Genomic DNA, 21,436 nt, shown 5'->3' on the forward strand with positions numbered 1-21,436 from the left:
TTTTCTTTGCTTCTTTTTTTTTTTTTTTTCCTTTTTTTTTTTCCCCCCATGCAGTTGCTATGGAAACGGGCTCTTAAAGATCGTTTCAAATATGTGAGGAGACCCATTGAAGATGATGAGCAAGTCCTGAGGAACAAATGGAAGTTTGGCCACAGGCGAGGACAGACCAGGAAATCTTCATTTGCTGAAAACAAAGCTGATGATGTCCAGATGCAGGTAGAAGTAATATTTTTGGTGCTTAAGTGAGTTCTTTGTCTTTCAGCTCCTCTTCTGACAGGAAGAAATTACCATGCCACCAGCCAGTAAAGGGCAGAATGAAGTGGTCTCATCCTATTAAGACTAATATTGTATAGAGTTTGTCCTCTAGCCAGAGTATCCCTGAAAAACTTTTCCTTTCTTTCTCTCAATTTTCCTGTATCCTGAACATGTATATGAATAAAATATAAATATAAGTGCAATAATTAGCGCTTAAGGCTTAAGAATGAGTCCTACAAAACTGAGAGAATCACAACTTTCTTAGTTTTAAATATGTTTCTATATTGAAAGCATCTCTGGCTCTCAGATCCTAAATTATGCCACAAGAAATGTGCACAGCTGAAAAAGATGTTTGTTTAATATTCTTTAAAATAAATTCAGTGTGGGATTGTACATTTTGTATATTTAGCAACACAACATAACGGCACGTCTGTGCCAATCCTTGGCACTAACTACCTTCTGCTAATCAAGAATCCTAGCCTCAAAAATTAAATATTTGGCCTAGAAAGCCAATACCACAGGCAAAACAAAATTATATTAAAATTATCTTCAGCTAGATCCCCTTGTCTTCATCTCTTTTACAAGTCTGGAATAATAGATCAACCTTGTATAGACTAGTGGCTAACTAATCAGCATTATTTAAGGTAAAAGGGTGAAAAATGAGTTCTAGGTCAAGGATACCTCTGGAGAAGAATCAGTTAGGGATTCCTATCCCCTTTATGTCTAATGTAGAACATTTAGGGCATTATAGGTCAAAGCCAATTGGCAAGCAGTGCAGATGAAAAAGCACATCTGTTGCCAGCAGATGACCTACTTAGGAGCAACAGAGGGCTTTAGTTGTATTGGGCTGTAGTTTCTTAATAGTTGTAAGATGTAACTCTGCAAATGTGCTTTTTGTCAGTGTCATCTTGGACTATTAATTGTGGGACCAAAGGACCAAGGAATGAACACAACAGCTGCCTTGAAGAAAAAACAGCATTGCAGAATCACTGGTGATATGCCTCAGGAATTTGAGATAAAGGGAGAGCAGAGAAACAAGAAGCAGGACATGGATGGGAAAGAAGGAACTTGAAGAGGTTTATGTGGCATTCGTGGCATTGTTTTCAGTAGAAATATGGCAAACTATATGTCTGGCAGGATAATATGGGAGTGGGGACAAGGGGCTATACATGATTGGCTACTAACTCAGCATGTTGGCATATAAATAGTCTGGTGCACAATAAAGTTTGACTCTGACTTCACCCAGCATAAGGAGTCTGTGAATCTTCATCCATCACAGTTAATGGTAGGACACTGATAAAAAGATTGTTTAATGATAGGAAATGACTTACAGGTATATCTGTCATTTGTTTTTGTATATAAGGGGTAAAGAAGCTATTACTACTAATAAAGTCCTTGATCACTCTTTCTATCTCATCACGGGGAAAAAAAGAGTTTCTTGCCGGGACAAACTTCCTGTGATGTTTTGGGACATCCTCAGGGCCAGAGATGATGATTGCTGCTCTGCTTATCCAAGCCCTGTTACCTGCCAGCAGGTAACACAACTCCTCTAAACACAGCAGGAGTGTTACTTGGCCTCCTAGGCAGGACATTCCCTCCAGATGTGACATCTGGTTTTCTCCTCCAGTTTTTTTTAAAACATCTGCTGATGTGTTGCTCATTACAGAGCATTATATTCAAGCAAGATTGGGAAGTATACTCATTTCAGAGAGGCCAGCAGCAAGGGAAAGGTCTTGAGCAAGTGCATTGCCCAGGGCTGTATAATGGTTGCAAGTAAGCACATAAAGCCCTGGTGGAGGTGTCTGCCACAAAAGGTTTTGCTTAAAGTGTTGCTCCCTGTTCATCACGTTGAGCAACCATTGGAAAGAAACTTGGACTGTGCCCAATATAGACATTAATATGAGCCTCCATATCCGAGGGATATTCAGCACTTGATCAGGAAATCCTCCTTAATTAACAGTTTTTCTGTATATGGAGTGAGAATCCTCCTCAGTTATTTTCCACAGTCAGGGAAATATCCTGGAGCTGCAGTAATCCAGGGGAGTGCTTTGTGATGTTAATTAACTTCATCTGCTGCAAATGGAAGGTACTTTCTGTGAGAGGGGTGATCACATTGTGAAATTAAAATAAGAAAGGCAAACCTGTCTCCCCTCTGCAGCAAGGGTGGGGTTGCTGCTTAAGACATCCGGTGCCTTATTCTGAGTGATCCTTTTACTCTTTTTAGCATCCAAGTGGCACCATAAAACACTTCTTCTGCCCTAAGGAATTGTTTGGCTTATGGTCCTTCACGCTATGAAAGACACCACCCCCTGCCAGTTGTTATGGGAGAGGCCCTGGATTTGGGGGACCGGGAAGGAATAGGAATACAGGACACTTGCTGTGCATCATTAGGCAGAACATTATCAAAATAAAAAAAGGTGATGGAGAGGGAGGTGTGATTAGAGCTGAATGGGATTGATTCCATATGATGAAACGTGGTTCAAAGAGTAGGTTGGTCATCACAGGGGTAGTGCCAACCAGCAAATTGTCCATTTCAGAACTTTTGAGATCTTGTGGTGCTGTCCTTAGAAAGTGTGACTTCATAATCAGTGAAGTCATTTAGCTGAAGACAGATGTAAAATGCCCACATTGGAGCCTGTATGGCTCCACCAGCCAATCTGCAGGGGCATGGGCCTCCTCTGTGTCATATTCCAATACTTCCAGAGGCTTCTGTGATACCTTTGTGACATCTCAGATACCACTAAAGAGCTATATCCATGCAACTGAATCAAGCTCCTTTAACGTATCCCAGCTACTGGATGAGGAAACCTGGCAGTGAAGAGACAAGCCAACAATATCTCAAGTTACCTGAATTTTAAGGCATTATAACAGGCTAGACTGTAGGCAGTACATGGTCTTGAACATAGGTGGAGAGAAAGAGTACAGTCCCTCTTCTAATGCCTTCAGGTTTTTACATCCTATGACAGGCTGTTTGTGAGGTCATCAGGGCTTCTCTGAAGCTGTCACACAAGTAAATTTGGAGTTCGGTGTGAAAAGGAGAAATTAGCTCTGACAAGATATTGGTTAAGAGAGATGTAGGTGTTTGCAGATAACTGGGCATATTTGCCTCACTCAGCAGAGCTAGAAATGACATGATGGAAACCATTTTTAAAGGGGGCACCAGCAAGTCATCTCCTTTCTCTGTGTCTATCAGGTAGAGATAAAAAATGGGAAGCTGGACTACGGCTGATATTATTCCTGTGCAGGGAAGATAAGCAGCAATGTTGAAAGTGGTGAATGTACAAATCCTCTGCCAATAGGGTCAGATGGAAATCATAGAAGACTTCTGTGCCAAGAGGACCATGTGAAAATCAAAGAAAACCTCTGGCCCAGGAGGTATCCAGGTAGAAGTTGGCCACCAAATGTGCTTGCTTTGGTGGTACCCTGCAAGCAGAAGAAGCTTGTGAGAATGTGCCTGCCATAAGGCTGAGGCTTCCCTTAACTAATGAGGCTCATGTTCCCTTGAGAGTGAACTTGTCTTGGAGAGATTAGATGGTCCTCCTGGCTTTAAAGAGTAGAGTTATTGAAAAGCTGCATGATGGGCTTCCTGAATTTGGCCAAAAAACACATTATCTTAAATGCCCAGAGCCAGATAAGGCCTGGAAGGGTTAACCTGCACAAAGTGCCTTGTTCAGGGCTGATTTAGAAGGCAGGCTCTGTAGCAGCCAGCATGAGGGAGCTGATTATAGAAGGAAGGCAGCTTCTTAATGGGGTGAAGCCGGTGATCTATGCTGTCTTCTGCCTTCCTCAGCCTGCACAATATTTTGCCAAAGTCAGGCATACTGAAGCTGGGAGTCTGAGCCTCTAGAGTGGTCTGAGGGTTCATTGTGAAAAGAATTATGATGGGAAAATTTCAGGTGCTTTACAGAAATTTAACCCATTGGCTTTATGCTCATCATGATCTGGAAATTTCCTTTTCTGATGAAAGAAGTAATCAGGATCCAGAAAGGTCTAACCTGAGAGGTACAGTTTCTTTAAAATGAATTAGGTAAATTAGACAAGTTAGATATTTCATAGGGATATGCTTTCTTTGAGTTGATAACTAACATTATTTTGTCAATAAGAGTATGCCATTGCAGGATCTGGAAACTTGAAATAAGATTTCAAGGGCTGCTGAGAAAATACAATTTGGGAGGCAGTGACTGGAAAAAAAGGGTGGAATGAGGAGGAAAAAAAAATGTGTCTGCAAGAGAAAAAATAACACAAAAGAATCAAAAAAACTCTCAAAGTATGAACAATTTGTGCACAAAATGCAGAAACTCTTGGCTCAGTCCTGTGGTTGAGGGGCACTGCATTAGGTACCAGCTATACTGTAAATACAGTACACAGATCTTCCTCTGAGATTAAAAGTATCTAAACCAACTGCTTGAATGTCTGCACAGCCAGAATGTGAGTGTGCACATACAAATGATCATTCTGTGGCTGTACACTTGCAATGTAATTTTCCACTAAAACTTTGATTTGCGTGCATAGTGGGTGGTGTTGATTGACTAATATTTCAAAATGCTTTGAGTCAAAGCAAAAGCTTTAAACACAAATTCCTGGTGTATGTCTTGTTTATGTCATTCAGTATCTCCATTGTTCTGTGAGTTAATATAAAGTGTGAAATACGGGTTGTCCCGTGGAAAATAGATTTCATGTATTTGGTTTATACTGTGTGTTTGGCAGCTTACAAATCAAAAAGCAGTTGTGGTCAGAAATAAACTGATTTAGGTGGCTTTGAAAGTTTGCAGTTAGCATTGGCATGTAAGCCTGGCTTTGAAAGTGCCTGCCTGGCTGGAAAGGGTAATTACACATAATTAAAGCAGCGTCTGCTTTAATTAAACATCTCATTTAAGTACAAATCACTGTGAATTCTGCTGCACTAAGTTACATGGTCATTTTGCATGAAAGCAACCTGCCCATGGTGTTCCATGTGTCTCTGTGTTTAGTTTTTGGACATGAGAAGTGATGCAAATGCAATCCCTTCTCCCTTCCCTCCCACCCTCTGGGGCAAGAAGATGGGTCCTGAGCCATGTCCAGCTTACTTCCTGCCTTCCAGATTCAGGCTTGTTCCACATCAATCTGGGGCGTGGGGTTTTTTGTTTTGTTTTGTTGTTGATTTTGGTTTTGGTTTTTTTTTAATTTATTTTTGGTTTTGTTTTTGGTTTTTTTTTAGGAAACTATCACTTACTAATGATCATAACCTGGTGTTAGCATTCCTCCTGATTCCTCTAGTGTTCAGCTTACTAAATGTCAATAGGATGAACCTGAAAGTCACCACAGGAAACAGTTGTATTCAAAATTGTTTTGTACAACTCTGTTTGTGTTTGTATGTATTCCAGACAAAACAGGAACACCCACTTTTCAGTATTAAAAAATCAGGATGCAAGATTCAGATATGAAAGCTGCTTCTCATCCTGAAAAAGTTTCAAAATGCAATCAGTGGAAAAGATGATCCCAAACAAGGGATCATTGTCCCAGTGCAAGTATGCAAGCATTGTATCCTTTGGTTAGGCAGAGGCAAGACACTGAAATTGCTGCTTTCAGGCTCTCTTGTGCAGGTACCTTGAGCCCCTGATGCTATCTTATGCAAGTAGAGTCAGTGGTCAAGAAATGTTATTGCACCAATGCTCTAAGCAATAACATGACTTGGAGAATGCACTGGCATCCAGCAAGGAAAATTTGAAAAGCTTTTTTCAAAGGAAATATTAATAACTGCTGCTAGGAGCTGACAAGGTACTGAAAGCAGCAACAATGAAAGGCAATGCAACAGCTGTACCAACACTACTACTCATCAGCAACCCAGCCCCAAAGTATGGTGCAAAATGAGCTCCCTTTCAGTGCTGACACCACTGAACCCTTCTGTGTGACACTGCTGGTCCAGAAGATGGTTCTCATTACCATCACATGGTTTTTACCCTTTCCAACAAGCAGAATAGTCTCCATTAAAAGGAATTCCCTTAAAGGAATATTCCCAGAGCATCCCAGGTGAGGGACCTGAATCCATGGTTGGCAATGAACAGACCAGCAGGGGACCATGCATTGTCCCCATATCCATCCCTTTATCTCTGCTGGTCCTGTTTGAATTCACTCTCTCAAACTGTGTTGCCATTCTTCAAAAGAGATCTTGACCTTTGTCATCAGCAATAACCAAGCTACCTTTACCATTCAGGAGCTGGTGTAAACCCTTGTAAAGAGCAAGAGGTGCCTGGTGTCCTCACTAGAGGAGCTTTCATTGCTCTGAGATTTGGCAGTCATATCCCTTTGGTGTTGACACTAATGACTTTTAGGATTTATGATGTTGGCTTTCAACAGTAACTCAAAAGCTCAGACCTGGGTGATACACATCATGCGTAAGAATTGCTCCCTTCTTCCCCAACAAAAAGATGTAGCAGCTTCACTTGCTTAGCTGGGGCACTGACTTAATAAAAGTGCCCTGGTACCTGATGCTTTTTACAAGATTATAGTAATATAATCTCTAACTGTATCTTGGGAAAAATCAAGTCCTTTAAGGAATGTGGCTTTGATTTAAAAGCCTGTCTCTTACCAAATTACAAACTATCCTCTTGCTGCAGGAAAAGGGACACATGGGGATTTGGAGTCCAGCTGCTTTATGTATGTATGTTTTCTTCCTTTGATGTGAGCATTTCAGTACAATCCTTGTACATGGTTCTAAGCAGAACTGTGAATATGAACTGGAGGTCACTGTCAAAAGGTATCTGGAGTGTGAGAAAAGAGCCCTACAATCTGTGTGGCTTTTACATCTCGTGGCCACTCTAGCGGTGTCTCACAGGTTTCTGAGACACCAAGAAGTTAAGGATGTGGGCACGGGCATTCAGGGATGGGGATGGGCCCCCTCCTGCTGTCACCCTTTGCCTGTGAACCGAGCAGAAGAGCTGAGAGCCTTGGCAGCACCATCCCTCTGGGAAGGTCTAGGTTATGCTGACATACAAGTGCTGGATGTCCTCTGCTTATGTTGTTAACTTCTTTTCTGCATCCTTTTGGCTTCTCTTTTCTGCAGTATTTCTCAGGATCTTGTGACAAAAAGGCATCTGGGCTTTTTTACAGGCATTGAAGTCAAGTTTCATTTGTTCCAGAAAGAAGTTTTTCCATCAAGCTTTAATTATTTAAAAAGAAATTCTTTACTTTATAAAGTATGTACATTGCCAAATAAGATAAAGCCCTATATAAAAATAATGATAGATCACCAATTAACATTCTCTTTTTCACTGCAAGGGAAGTGGATGTTACTGTTACTGGTCACTCAATTTAAAACCTGATGAGATGAGTTTGGATGACCTCAGGAATAAAGGTTTCCTCATTTAAAAAGGCTATTTTTAAATTCTCTCCTGCCCACATACTGACCTGTTTCCTTTGGCTTCTTTTCTATAGACATCAAGACAGGGCTTCAGTCTGTATAGGATTACTTTTCTGCAGAGTATTGAAATAATTTTAAGTTTATTGTCACAATTTTACTGGAATATTGCTGTGCTGTCATTAATGATGGTTTGCTTTGATGTTGAAGTGGAGAGGATCTAAATTAGCATGTGATAACCTGAAAGACCAGTTGAGTAACTTACTTTCCAAACCCAGATTCTTCCTGTTCTCAACACCAATGTTAAAGTTAACTACACAGTATTTTAAATCACACTTGAACTAATTTCCACTAAAATTTAAAATACATTGCAAAATGATCTCCCACTGCAGTAACCCAAAAAAAGCCATCTCTCAGTTAACTCCATTCTACTTGCCTTAAGAATCAACCTGTTCACAATCTAAAAACAAAAGGGAGAACATTAAAACATTCCAAATGAATCCTTCACTTAGATGTGATTGAATTTATATTTATTTATTGCACTTACTAGAAAAAAAACCCCACAATTATTTGCAAAATAGGAAGAAAGAAATGGAAACCGAGTTATAAAGTAGGTTGCACAGAGAACACATTCTGCTACAAGCATGGTATTTTGTAATTTTTTCATACAAGCAAAAATTTCTTTTGATGCTATAATCTAATAAATCATGGGGTCAGAAATAATTTGTGTCCAGCTCAAGTGCCACCAACTTTCCTGCTCTGTTGGAAACCTTCGCATTTTATTTGAATGAAGCTATGCATAGAAATAATGAACAACATAAATCAGAATGCTTTTGCCCTTTAGATTTTCAGCTAGGTTGGCTGGAAACAATTACTCATCCACAAACATGTAAATTCACTATTCTCTTAATTCCATGCTGCTTCTGCCAAAGACTGTCACTGCCATCTGACGTACTGTATGGGTGAGGTTCTATTGTCCTATTCTGTTCTTGATGGATAAATGTGCACCTCTTGCATGAAATCAGTTGTAATTAAAAATATGCAATGATGCAGGTAATCTATCTTCCCAAGTATTAGCTAACCAGCATTTACACAACACTATATATTGCTCTCCTTAGTAGGAATGAAACTGTCCAGAGAAAAAGTGAAATTATATGATAAGAAGAGCACAAACCTGCCACTGTGTATAGACAAGGAGTCCCCAGAATCATAGCTACTTTGTTTGCTAGTGCCAACCCTAGAACTCAGTCTTTGCTTGCTCTTCCATTGCAAGCAGTGTAGTTTTACAACAGCCTGAGTGGTTTACATCATTGCCCATCCTCAAGGTATTTTATTTGTTATGCTCCCACTGCACTTTAGAAATCAGAAGGAAACTCTGAAACACCAGGGACTCCTAAGGCTAAAGTTTCAAGATGTGTTCTGTGGCAGGGTATGGAAAGCCATTACGTCCACTACTGGTTTAAACAAGCTTGCTAAAGAGCTACTGGTACCCTTCTTCAGCCTAGAAGTGCAGCTTATAAATGTGAAGAGCTTACAGATCATGATGCAAGAAAACCAATTCTAAGACTTGACTCTTGCGTGTGTTACTCATAGGTAATGAATGACTTACACAGTGTCTGGCTTCCCAGAAGTCTGGATTTCCATCATGCTTCTTTTTCCTAATAAGCAAGTATGACAGCAATTCTTCCTTACAGCACTGCTATATGTATTTCTATTGGTAGCTCACCACTGATGCTTACAAAAAATGTCAAAGGGTCTCCATTAACTTATTAATAATGTCATTAGACTTCCACAGTTCTCAAGGACAGAGCTGACTACATGGAAACTCCATCAACTCAAGCAGTATTTGCTTGACAAGGGGGATGGAGATAATAAGGTGGACTAAAGGTCAAAACTTTTCTCCTTGCTGTTTGTTTCTAAGCAACCCAATCAGTTTGTCTGTGGTTACAGTGCACTAGGCTGAGTTTGTTTTGCTTTTCTGCCTCTGCAAGTAAGGCACTGCTGGTGAAAACCCCTCTGGAAATGACCCACTGTGCTCCATATCAGGTGGCTGAAGAAGCTCCTGTTCTACAAGCAGGAGGGTTGAAAGCAAACTCACTGGAGAAAGCTGTAGCAACAGAGATGTTTGGAGTCAGAGAGTTGCTCTTACATTGTACTTATTCGCAGGACCCCTCACAGCCAGGTAGAGAAGGCTTTTGGACCCCTTGTGGGGGACCTCATCTGCCCCATCACCTGTCTTCCTGTGCAGTGAGGAAGGGGACAGGAATGCCTGCTCAAGGTGGTCACAACAAACATTACTGTCATAATGCAAAAATTTAGATTAAATTTATTATTTACTTACTCAATTAGTAAGAGTGCAGACTGTGCTGCTAGAGCACTGCAGCAAGGGCCAGAGGAGTACTTGCAGAGGTCATGGTAGGCAACTGTCCTGCAGGCAGGGTTGATTTTCTTCTGAAATTCCAATGGCTGTTGAAATCCATGGATATACACCAGGGGAGAGATAATTGCATACCTTGTGCAACCATTCTTGGAATACAACATGCACAATTTAGGACAGGACGTTAATTATGCTGAAAAGTTTCATTGCACATGCAGAACACTGCGAAGCAATTTTGGATGTTGCATGTTCCACAGCTCTATGTCAGGATGTTCTGGAAAACAGAAGTTGTCTCAACTTCCCCTGGCATTGAGCCACAGGCCACCGCTGACACAGGTGACAGTGGCATCGGTGGCAACACTCATGGGAAAAGCCAGTGTAAATGCAGCCTGAGAGTGGAAACTGTAGTACTAATGCTTCAGTATTGCTGTACTGCATCTCATAATGCATCTAAGGTTTGTTTCAATAGACAAATTCACTGCATCCTCTGGTATAAATTAAACAGCCCCAGGCTACTGCCATGGATGTACTGCTTTGGATAGTGACTTCTCTTAGTAATTACAGGGTTTGGAATTACAGCAGGGACAATAATAGTAATTTTGAGGAAGACTGTTAATTATATCTTCAAGTACAAAATAACTTACTGAAAATACTAACAGTGAAACCACTCAAATAATGCTAATTAAGAGTTTTCTTGGTTCAGCTGGTGTCCTTGGGGGTAAATAACGTCAGTTGCATAAATATGAAAGCCAGTTGTCTTGCTTTTAGGATCTGTATAAGAAGAAAAGACTACTTCTCTTGGCACTACAGAGCTAATATTGGTAAACACCAAGTTCTCATTAGAACTGCCCACTAATTTCCAATAAGCCACAATTAGGAAAACCAGACCCAGGAATTTCATTAATATCCACAAATATGCAATTGCAACTTGAGAGACTTGGCTGATAACTGTAGTATAATATGAAAACAGATCTTAATATAACTATTAGAGTATGAGGATGAGTTTGCAGAGCTCATACTGAAAACACACTACAGCTCCCTTCTGCTGAGCTTGACTACACTAAAATCACACAAACCACACCAGATATCAAAAAGGATAACTGATTTGTTATGGTTCTGTACATTTCTTCATAGGAAGAACTTGTTCATCTTGAAGGAAGTGCAATGGATGTACACATTAAGTGGATTAAGCAAAAATATATGAAAACTCAAGAGGAACTGGAAAGAGGTAGATAACACAATGAATGTGACAATAGAAATATGGAAAAAGATGATCAGGGATAAGGCACCTTTAAAAGATATTCTTAGACTATTTCCTTTCTTAAGATGCCCTCATCAGATAATAGAGCTTTTTAAAATAATGACATTGAATTCCATGTTACAGATGTGATAAAACCATAGGCATGTATTTTACTAGATGTTTCCAGTCATCACTAGATGTAGTCATCAACACTGTTCTAATTTAATCTAATTTAATCTAATACATATTTTTGCTACTAACTCCACATCAAAAGATTCACCAGTCCTATGTTAAACCTGCCACACACAATACTCGTGGCTTATGTGAAGTATTTTGGCATTACTTGATGTAGTTTATTCTCTGATTTGAAGAGAAATGGAACCATCCCCTTTAGTTTATAATTTTATTTTACTATGATAGTCTTACCCTGTCGCCAAAGCATGTACCTGATGTGTACAGTTTTGGTTTTGAGGATCACAATAATACTGATTTCTTCTTTTTCTTTTAGCTTTTCAGGGAGTTCTAGCTTCTCACACAGATGGACATTTATAAGAAAACAGTTGAGATTTTGGAGATCTATTCAGATAACATAATATCTTTCTATCTGCTGAAGAATAATCCAATTAACATCATGCTGCAAGAAAAGCTGAAGCGGCACACAGAGGAAGACATTCTGAAATGTCAGCACAAATCTTTTGAGCTCTGAATATCAGTTTTTTGGTAGCTAATTATTCCTACTTATTAACTAAACTAGCTCTAATTTTGCTGCAAAAATGTTTTAAAATGTCACAGTTTCTCAAAAAATATATAGTGATGGGGAAGCACTAAGAATAAAAGCTAAGAAATTACTGGGAAAATTAAGTCAGTCAGGCACTGAAACTTTTTTCTATTGAATAAAAGATTGAAGGTTTAACGAAGTTAGTAACTGCCTTAAAATAAGATGACCAGAATTTTGTGTTTCTAGGTATGTAAAAGAGTGCTCATTATTTTCTAAATTTATATGCAGAAATGAATTTTCTGGTTTAGAAACAGTCCCATAAAAAGAGATGATTTCCTTTGAAAAGAGATGTACTGGTTCTGTGGCTGATGCCTTCATCCCAGTGAAATAAGGGAAGTAGTTACCTGTGTTTTAGCACCTGCCTCTGCAGGGACACATTGCAGGGACACTGATACCCCTGATGAGCAGGTACCACACTCATGCAAAGAGGTGCAACTACCTTGATGTTTGGCTTGCTGGCTGCCAGGGAGCTGTCACTCAACTCCTCTCAGTCTGAAAAGTCTCAGAGCATGTTCTACAGACACAAAACACTGAAGAAGTTACTCTCAAACTCCATTCTTCCCAAGCTGCACCTGTGTGTGAGCTTAAATCTGTGAGAAGTGCTCCTTTTACTGTTGCTTTCTAGCACATACACATGATCCTGGGATGCCAAATCACAGGGAACAGTATGAATTTGTGTATTTCCTATAGCAATTGTGCTCTTTTTATTACTGGGTTGTTTCCTAAAGAAGTAAGTAGGGTAGATTGAAATACTTTTCTTCCTTTGAGCTTAAAAAACACAAGTAGTCAGTAGCTTGTGACAGATTAAAAAGTATCAAAGAACAGCCAGACCCAGGAAGTATTTATGGACTTTCTACTCATACCTTTAGCCTTAGACAGCTATGTATGTTGCAAGTAATTGACTTTTTTCTTCTACAATGTGCCTACAAAGATATTAACTTATACCTTAGTGAAGTCTCAAGGCCTCTACTTTCCCATTTTTTCTTACAAACAGCTGTACCTGGCACCTAGATAATAACTACCTGACAAGACATAGTCAGTAAAACACACACCACCAGAAGTCTGACCTGCAAAAGAAATGTTAGTCATTAACAGCTGAACTAGATGCACAGTGGGTACCATATCCCTGCAGGTGCTGCAGCCTTCAAAGTGGAGTCCTGTGGCAACAGAGCTCCCAAAAGTCATCTAATTTACTGGGGAGAGAGGAGTTTAAGGCAGGGTTACTCAGTTGTCAAACTCTACTAGACACAAGCCAAAAGCTTATTTATTTTGAGAGAAATTTAACTCTAATACTGAGTAGCAGAGTGTCATGAATTATTTGAATACTACTGCCCACTGTCAGCACTTGGGGCACCTAAAAACCTTCACTATGGTACAAACTACTCTTAAAAAAGGGATGAACAACAGTTCCACTGCAGAGCTGTTAACTATTTATTTAACTGGCTGCAGTCGACATTTCTGAGGCAGTGGCACCTGGTTGCCTCATTTCACTACAGAGGCTATCACAGAAAATCAGAGAAAGTTAAGGGTTAGAATGGACCTCAAAAGATCATCAAGTCCAACCCTTGATCCACTACCGCTGTGGTAACCACCCCATGGCACTGAGTGCCACAACCAGACTCTTTTTAAATATCTCCAGGGATGGAGAATCCACCACTTCCCTGGGCAGCCCATTCCAATGTCTGACCACCCTCTCTGTAAAGAAATTCTTTCTAATGTCCAACTCTCTCACAACTTGAGACCGTGCCCTCTTGTCTTGCTGAGAATTGCCTGGGAGAAGAGACCGACCCCCCCCTGGCTACCCCCTCCTTTCAGGGAGTTGTAGAGAGTGATGAGGTCTCCCCTGAGCCTCCTCTTCTCCCGGCTGAACAGCCCCAGCTCCCTCAGCCTCTCCTCATGGGATCTGTGCTGGAGTCCCTTCACCAGCCTGGTTGCCCTCCTTTGGACCTGCTCCAGCACCTCAATCTCCTTCCTGAACTGTGGGGCCCAGAACTGGACACAGTACTCGAGGTGAGGCCTCACCAGGGCTGAGTACAGGGGCAGAATCACTTCCTTGGATCTGCTGGCCATGCTGTTCCTGATACAGGCCAGGATGCCATTGGCCTTCTTGGCTACCTGGGCACACTGTTGGCTCATGTTCAGCTTCCTGTCAATCCAGACTCCCAGGTCCCTTTCTGCCTGGCTGCTCTCAGCCACTCTGTGCCCAGCCTGGAGCTCCCCATGGGGTTGTTGTGGCCAAAGTGCAGGACCCGGCACTTGGCCTTCTTGAACCTCATCCCGTTGGAATCAGCCCAACTCTCCAGGCTGTTCAGGTCCCTCTGCAGAGCCCTCCTGCCTTCCAGCTGATCCACACTTCCCCCCAGCTTAGTGTCATCTGCAAACTTGCTGATGATGGACTCAATCCCCACATCTAAATCATCAATAAAGATATTAAACAGAACTGGGCCCAACACTGATCCCTGGGGGACACCACTGGTGAGCGGCCGCCAACTGGATGCAGCACCGCTCAGCACCACTCTCTGGGCCCGGCCCTCCAGCCAGTTCCTAACCCAGCGCAGGGTGCCCCTGTCCAAGCTGCGGGCTGACAGCTTTTTCAGGAGAATGCTGTGGGAGACGGTGTCGAAGGCTTTGCTGAAGTCCAGGTAGACCACATCCACAGCCTTCCCCTCATCCACCAGGCAGTTCACCTGATCATAAAAGGAGATCAGGTTGGTCAGACAGGACCTGCCCTTCCTAAACCCGTGCTGGCTGGGTCTGATCCCTTGCCCATCCTGCAGGTGCTGTGTGATTGCACTGAGGATGATCTGTTCCATAACCCTGCCAGGCACTGAGGTCGGGTTGACGGGCCTGTAGTTTGAAATAGCCTTTTTTAAACTTAGGTGAAGGTACTGATGCCAGTTTTGTGGGTAAAAAAAGCCCTTCAATGTGAATTCATGTGAGTTTGTGCTGTATGTGGAAAGAGAAGTGCTAGCTCAGCTTGATGACTGCACCACAGCCCTGGCCAGGCTGGTGGCTTCACTTTGTGTTAGATCTCTCGTGTCAGAAGGGAACCCACAGGACTCTGAATTTCCTGGAGTCACAGGTCTTTGAGGTGAGGAGGCCAGCATCCTGCCCCACCCTGCTAAAGGGAGGGCTGGAAGTACCCAAGTATCCCAGTATCTGAGGATGGACAGGGCACTCCTCTCAGGAGCATTTGATATTTTGTCAAAATAACTCCCTTTGTTGTTAAGATAAACCAGCACCATTCCTTCTGTTGAAAGTGTATGTATATTTGTAACTCTGTTATGTTTAATAATGCCTGTAATACTGGCTTTTAAAAAAGATAAAATTAAATGTGAGCTTTTTCATTATTTTAAATGGAAATTCTAGAGCAGTCTAGAGGCATAATAAAATTTTCTGGATTACTGCACGTGTCATGCATTATTTTTCCATATGAAACATTTAAAAAGATAGTATTTTAACTGTCCTAATTTAAAAAACATACTCGTGAGTCGATGTGAGCACTTCACTACTTCAGATGCAAATACATGTGATGTTTTGAAGTGGCAGAAATTAAAGATTTACTTGCTACCACCATTTAATTATATGATGATCGCTGCAAGTCTACTGCAATAATTTTTGTTTCAAAATGGTGGGCCTGACCTATAATTTGCAGGATGATGAGATTTCACTATTTTCTTCATGCATAAACATTTTTTTTTTAACATTAATCCTGAGTTTGCTAAACAGGATGTTTGAGATGAGCAAAATAGCAAGTATCCAAGTAGCAAGAATGACTTATCTGGGATACTGCCATGAGTGTCTGTAGCCATAGCTTTGGCACCAGGGTGAGAATGCATAATTTTCTTTCTGAATTTGTTATGCAGAACAAATTGGCCATATCCACATGGTGACTTTCTTCTGTGCCCATACAAAGTGGAGGCCCTCTCCTTTCTTTTTCCACAACCTCCTCTGCTGCCTAACATGCTCCTCTTCACTCCTGCATGTCTGGAAATCCCAGTAGTTACTGCCTGACAGTGCCTGGCTTTGAACAAATGCTTAGTGATGTACAATAACAGCAGCCAGCAAACATGACCCAGTCCTTAATGAAAAATTATTATTATTATTTTTTTAATACTGCATTCTACTGACAAGATCAATCTCCCACCAGTTCTAAAACTGCCTGTGTAGGCAAAGAGCTATTTGCAGCCACAGCAGTTCTTTAAACACTCAAAACACACAGCTTAGAAAACCACAGAAGTTTTGTTCAAGTGTGGCTGTGCAGGGGTGACTCCAGTGCAGAGATTACAATGGGAGACCCTGCAGTAGGAGATTGCTTCATTTAATGGTCAGACTTTCTTGCCAAAGTCTTAGGATTTTTCGTACTAGGATTTTTCTATGCTATGGCTTCCACAGAAATCAGGGAACAACTTTACCTGTGTGACAGCTGGGCTCCCTCCAATACAACATACAAACCAATTCAACTGCTGTTACAAGTTGACTCAGTAGGTCTCCCGAGTGTTTTTATTTTCTGACTGCATTTCTTGGATGAAGCTTTTGTAACAGAGGTGGCTACACCCTGATACCTCTTCACATGGGTCTTCATTGGTTCTCACTGCCAGCTACAGAGCTTGCACATGAGGGAGGGACAGAGGGTAAAGGAAAATAAACTACATGAAAGGGCAGAAGGAAAGAAAACAGAAGAATCTGGGATTTTACTTATCTGCATGGGCAACTCCCACTGCTGCCAGTGACAAAATCCGGGTCCATAAGGGGATTCTGACTGTGACAGCAAGTGGCCCATGAGCCTTAGAATTAAGTGTTTAGGGAGTGGACAGAGCAGTAGCCAAGTTGCTCTTTTAAACTCATGGCCACATGATGCTGTAGTGAGGAATTACTGCACACTACTCTCAGAAGCAGGCAGGTTCATCTCAGAATCCTGGACACACACAAATTATAACAGACTGCTCCAGTTCAGGTTTTATTTGTATTGTAGTACAGTACGAGTGCAATTTAAATGTACAAATATTGAACAAAATGTAAAAATATTATTTATGCAATGCTGTGGAAGGAAATTAGCAGAGCAATGCAACTTACTTGATACTGACCCTGTTTCACCTTGTATTATGGCAGGTACCAATAACCTTCATGATCTCCAAGGGGCAGAGTGCTTGAAATCTTAAGGAAATCCAGCCAAAGAACAGTCCAACAAAATCTGTGGGAAGATGCAAAATTTTCCTAGCTCTGTGCAACAGAAATGCTCTGCTTGTTCTGAGCTCTAAAGGCTGAACAACTGCCCACTGCAGCACTAAGAGGGCTGCCAAAAATCTCAATCCAACTCTCCTTTCTCTTCTTGAAAAGATAACATTATGTTAACAATCCTCATTATACAGGTAGCTAGGCTTTCTCCCATTTAAAGTGCATCTGGTTTACATCTTGTGTATATATACCAAGTGCAACAACCTTCCCTGACAAATCATTATAGTAATCCTCAAAAAAATTGCCTTACCTAAGTACCTGCTGGTGGTATCTGCTTTTTACACCTAAGATGTGCCAATGCACCACACGTGTTTAAGCATCCTTTCCCTCTGTGCTTGGTCTTTCCCCATATACTTTACTCATTTATTAATCAGACTTTTCAGCTAGGAAGTGCAGGGTGAAATATTTCCCCCACCACTGGGAAAACAAATCTAAGTTGAATATGAAGCCAGAGTAGCAGTCCTAGCTTTAGCACACTGTTGTTCTGCACTGATATGGTAACTATACTGGAGACTAGCGTGGGCAGACATGAATGAATATGTTTTCTTTTTTTGCCAATATTCTTTCCTGAAAAATACATATATTTTCCTTCATGTGCTGGACAACTGTAGCAGGATCCCATGTAAAAGCCTGGGACTCCATTGTGCAGCATAAATAAAAAGCCTTCTATGAAGTCAAACTTTATTTTTCAGTTGCAGCCTTCTGTATACTGATCTTTTGGTAAAATACATTAAAGATGCTGGTGGGAAAACTCACATAACATTTTTGAAATCGTGCAAAAGTAAAAACATTCAGTTATCAAAAAAGCATAATAATTTCAACCCCGGCAAGGTTTTGTTTTTTTACAAGCAAACAGACATTTTAATAATCTGTAAATTTATATGCTGTAGCATAAAGTGTCACGTATGTAACATTAAGTGTTTCATTTTTAAACTATGGCACAAACATGTTTTAGCCATAACAGTCTCATGTGGCTACCTGTAGCCTAATTTTTGGCTAATCAGTTGTTATTTTGATAATATGAAGTAAAAGCTTCCAAAAAGTAAAATGGGTACATTAAGTAGAATTCAAGAATTCTTAGAAAACGTTCCCTTCTATAATACAGCATAAATAATAAATGAAGGGGTGTTTTTTTTGATATCCAGAGAAAGTTAGAGATCCCAACCATCCATGGAGAATTAGCACTGTTAGTTTGGTACATAAGACTAGCTGACTCGGTTGTTACACAGTGCTCTCTCAAAACTTGAACACTTCCCAGAAGGATTCAGATGTGTACTGGCTCTAGGAGAATATAAATAGTCCACCAGTGCTGAACGTACGTTTTTTCCTTTCTGAGAGTCCTTACTCAACAGTTCTAGCAAGTCTTTGTGCTTTAAATAAAACATGAGCTCCAGTGGAGAAATCTGGCTTGTACACATTCCCCATTATCTTCAAAGTTCATTGTGTGAGTTTTTCTCTGCAGCTTTGAACATCAGGATGGAATTAAAGATTTTTAGGGCTGGTCCCAGTTTAATGCTCATTATTTTGACGATGTCTGATTGGGTCATTAGCAGAAATGCTTCTCCATCAATTTGCTTTAAAAGAAAAAAAACCACAAAGCTATTAATACATCTGACAGTGCAGCAGTATAGACGATTCAGAAAACATGAAAAGAAAATTCCCAGCAATTTCAGGCAGCGTAGAGGAATGGCTGAATAAAAAGACTTTCAAATGCTTTCAGAACAACTTGGATTTCAACCTTCTAGACAGATCACCTGGTCCAAAAGAACAGGATAATGATCACCTTTCCCCCTTGAAAAAACTGTCTGGCTAATTTTTAGCTAGCCAGTTCTTATTGTGATACTGATGCTATAAAGTAAAAGCTACTGAAAAGGAAAATGAGTAAAAGTAGAATTCAACTCTAATGCAGCACAGGAACACTTTTTAACATCTTAGCTACTCCTTTTATGCCAGTGTCAATAAGAAGATTTCTGGATTTCGTTCTCTGCTACAGAAATGCAACCTCTTTTGGGCCACACCTTGCTGTTCATTAAATAACAAATTAAAACAAATTTGGTCCCAGATGTAAACAAGGGCCAGACTACATAAAACTGCCTTTTTGACACAAAAACAACTTTTCAAAACACTGAATATTTTTTCTGCCAGTTTTGTGGCATTGCTATTTTAATAAATGTTACAATTGAATACTCCCCTGTAAGAAAATCACTGTCAGCAGGGGTGCTAAATCCAAACACCAAGAGCCACAAGGCAAGGCCCTCATTCCCGAGGGCTACAATGGGGCAAAGTCTTCTTACGTAGACTTCAGGTCACTTAGGTATCTATATCAAGTTTCCAGTGCAACATAAGCAGGACAGCTACGCCTAAAAGCCAACTGCAGTTAAATCAAGAACATTGCTCAGGCTTAAAGATACTAATTTGAGATAAAAAGTATGTATTTACGTTTCTGTAGGATTAGAAGACTAGCTTTCTGCTGCAAATGAAGACTGTAAGGTACACCCCAGCACTTTAAGTGGAGGAACACTGCAGTGAAAACAGCATCATACAATTACCATGAATACTTTCTGCTCATTTCCTGCAGTAGATTGCGTGGGCTCAGAACCAAGTGTGCAAATGTGGGGGTGCCCAGCTTTTTGAAGCATCTTCATATAAGCAGGATGAAGGTTCATTTCAAGAACACAAATCTGAACCAGCACCTTACACCTACTGGAAGACCTACTGAGGCCAACCAGTACATGCCAGTTGGCTTCAATGGGAAAGGTTTAATATACTACCCAGCCTAAGAGGCTGAATCCTAAAGAGGAGAAGCATTTTCTTACACCACTCATCCATCTCTGTGGCACTTCCCATAACAAAACACCAGCTTTTACTATCTCAAATTAATCAACAAGCCACCCTATGTGACATAGGGGTGATCTAGGCCTGCATACCTGTTGTACTGAAAAATGTCTAACATTTAAGAAGTACAAAATGTCCAGAGATGTAGCCTGTCAGTCCACCAATTTGCAGATGTTAACAGTCATTACAATCACAAAAAGAACTGAAAACTTGTTGCATGAGATTAGCAGGGCCATCAGTATGTATTTTCCTCAGGAGGTGCCTTCTCAAGTCTAAGTACCATAATTACTCTTCACTTGAAAGGCTGACTTGGAATATTACAGTATCAGACTCTGCCTACTCAGGTGGTCTGGCTGGGATAAGCACCTGAACTATTCACTCGAAGCAATTTGTAATGAAACAGCCTTCTTGAAATAAAGCATTAACAGGGGTATCAAATATCTAAGTGGAAAAGAATAAACCAACATATCTTATAAAAGCCTATTGTACATAAAAGCACTATCACTTCCCAATGTCAACTTTGGCACAACAATCTTCACAGATACCAGAGATGCATGCCCAGCGTGCTCACAAAGCGAGCACACACTCCTTTGAACCTGATCAGAAGCCTCCAGATGATATTACTTACTAACATGTTGCAGAACTAAAATAACAGATTTCCTGAAATCAGATTAAGAGAGAACAGCAGAAGAGAGAATCACAAAGTTTCTCCTCTTCTACCATTAGTTCTCAGTAATTTAAGTTGCAGTAACAAAATTAGAGAAGCATGAGAAGCCTGGCTGACACTTAGCTAGTTTTATCTGCTTTGCTTCCTTTCTACCCCATGACCTGCAAACCAACCTAATCTTCCACATACATGCACCTGACTTTAAACATATAATCCATTCTACTATTTTATATGTATTTTTAATGCTGACATTAATCTTTCCACCAAGCTTTATACTTGGTGTCTTTGAAATAAAATTCACCCACCTCATCTTTAAACACCTTGCCATGTTCTTCACATCCTGGTAAACTCCGTATAAACTCAGAGACCTGCCACCAAAGCATACAGCAAAAGGTTTAGTAAGACCAGTGTTTTCCCAAATTGTCTTAAAGCTTGAGAATCATAAAAGTTAAGTTTTTTAGCCAGTGTTTTTACAGGCCCATATTAGATGTTCCACCTTCTTCTATGGTGCAGTTAGGTATTTAACTGCATTTATTTAACAGGATTCACAAAATCTGCAGACTAAAAGAGCATGTGCCACTCTTGTCCACAGGACACCTAAGAGGGATATGACAACTCCCTCAAAATTACTGAAGTTATTTTATCCAGAACCATTAATATTCTCTTGGTGAATCACTTCTCACAAACCAAACTGTTGCTGTCTTCCTCTT

At 40.6% G+C, this 21,436-nt stretch overlaps 2 protein-coding genes across 11 annotated transcripts in view; one reads left to right on the plus strand and one right to left on the minus strand.

The window, feature by feature from the left end:
* The window catches only part of SAMD3 (sterile alpha motif domain containing 3), a 35,876-nt gene extending 20,727 nt beyond the window's left edge, over window positions 1-15,149 (plus strand). Inside the window, 8 exon segments of the mRNA XM_071742446.1 lie at window positions 55-216; window positions 11,103-11,180; window positions 11,182-11,315; window positions 11,725-11,888; window positions 12,856-12,869; window positions 14,866-14,895; window positions 14,897-15,006; window positions 15,008-15,149. Of these exon segments, the coding sequence (XP_071598547.1) occupies window positions 55-216; window positions 11,103-11,180; window positions 11,182-11,315; window positions 11,725-11,888; window positions 12,856-12,869; window positions 14,866-14,895; window positions 14,897-15,006; window positions 15,008-15,149 (834 nt within the window).
* A 1,784-nt stretch (window positions 15,150-16,933) lies between these two features.
* Window positions 16,934-21,436, minus strand: part of L3MBTL3 (L3MBTL histone methyl-lysine binding protein 3) — a 74,240-nt gene continuing 69,737 nt past the window's right edge. For all 10 annotated transcript variants that reach the window (XM_071740956.1, XM_071740957.1, XM_071740959.1 and 7 more), the window contains 2 exons: window positions 21,032-21,094; window positions 16,934-18,798 (listed from right to left, as the gene is read on the minus strand). In XM_071740956.1, coding sequence (XP_071597057.1) covers window positions 18,655-18,798; window positions 21,032-21,094 — 207 coding nt within the window. In that variant the 3' untranslated portion in view covers window positions 16,934-18,654. The remainder of the gene's footprint in view (window positions 18,799-21,031; window positions 21,095-21,436) is intronic.

Source organism: Heliangelus exortis, chromosome 3, assembly GCF_036169615.1.
Source record: "Heliangelus exortis chromosome 3, bHelExo1.hap1, whole genome shotgun sequence".
NCBI lineage: Eukaryota > Metazoa > Chordata > Aves > Apodiformes > Trochilidae > Heliangelus > Heliangelus exortis.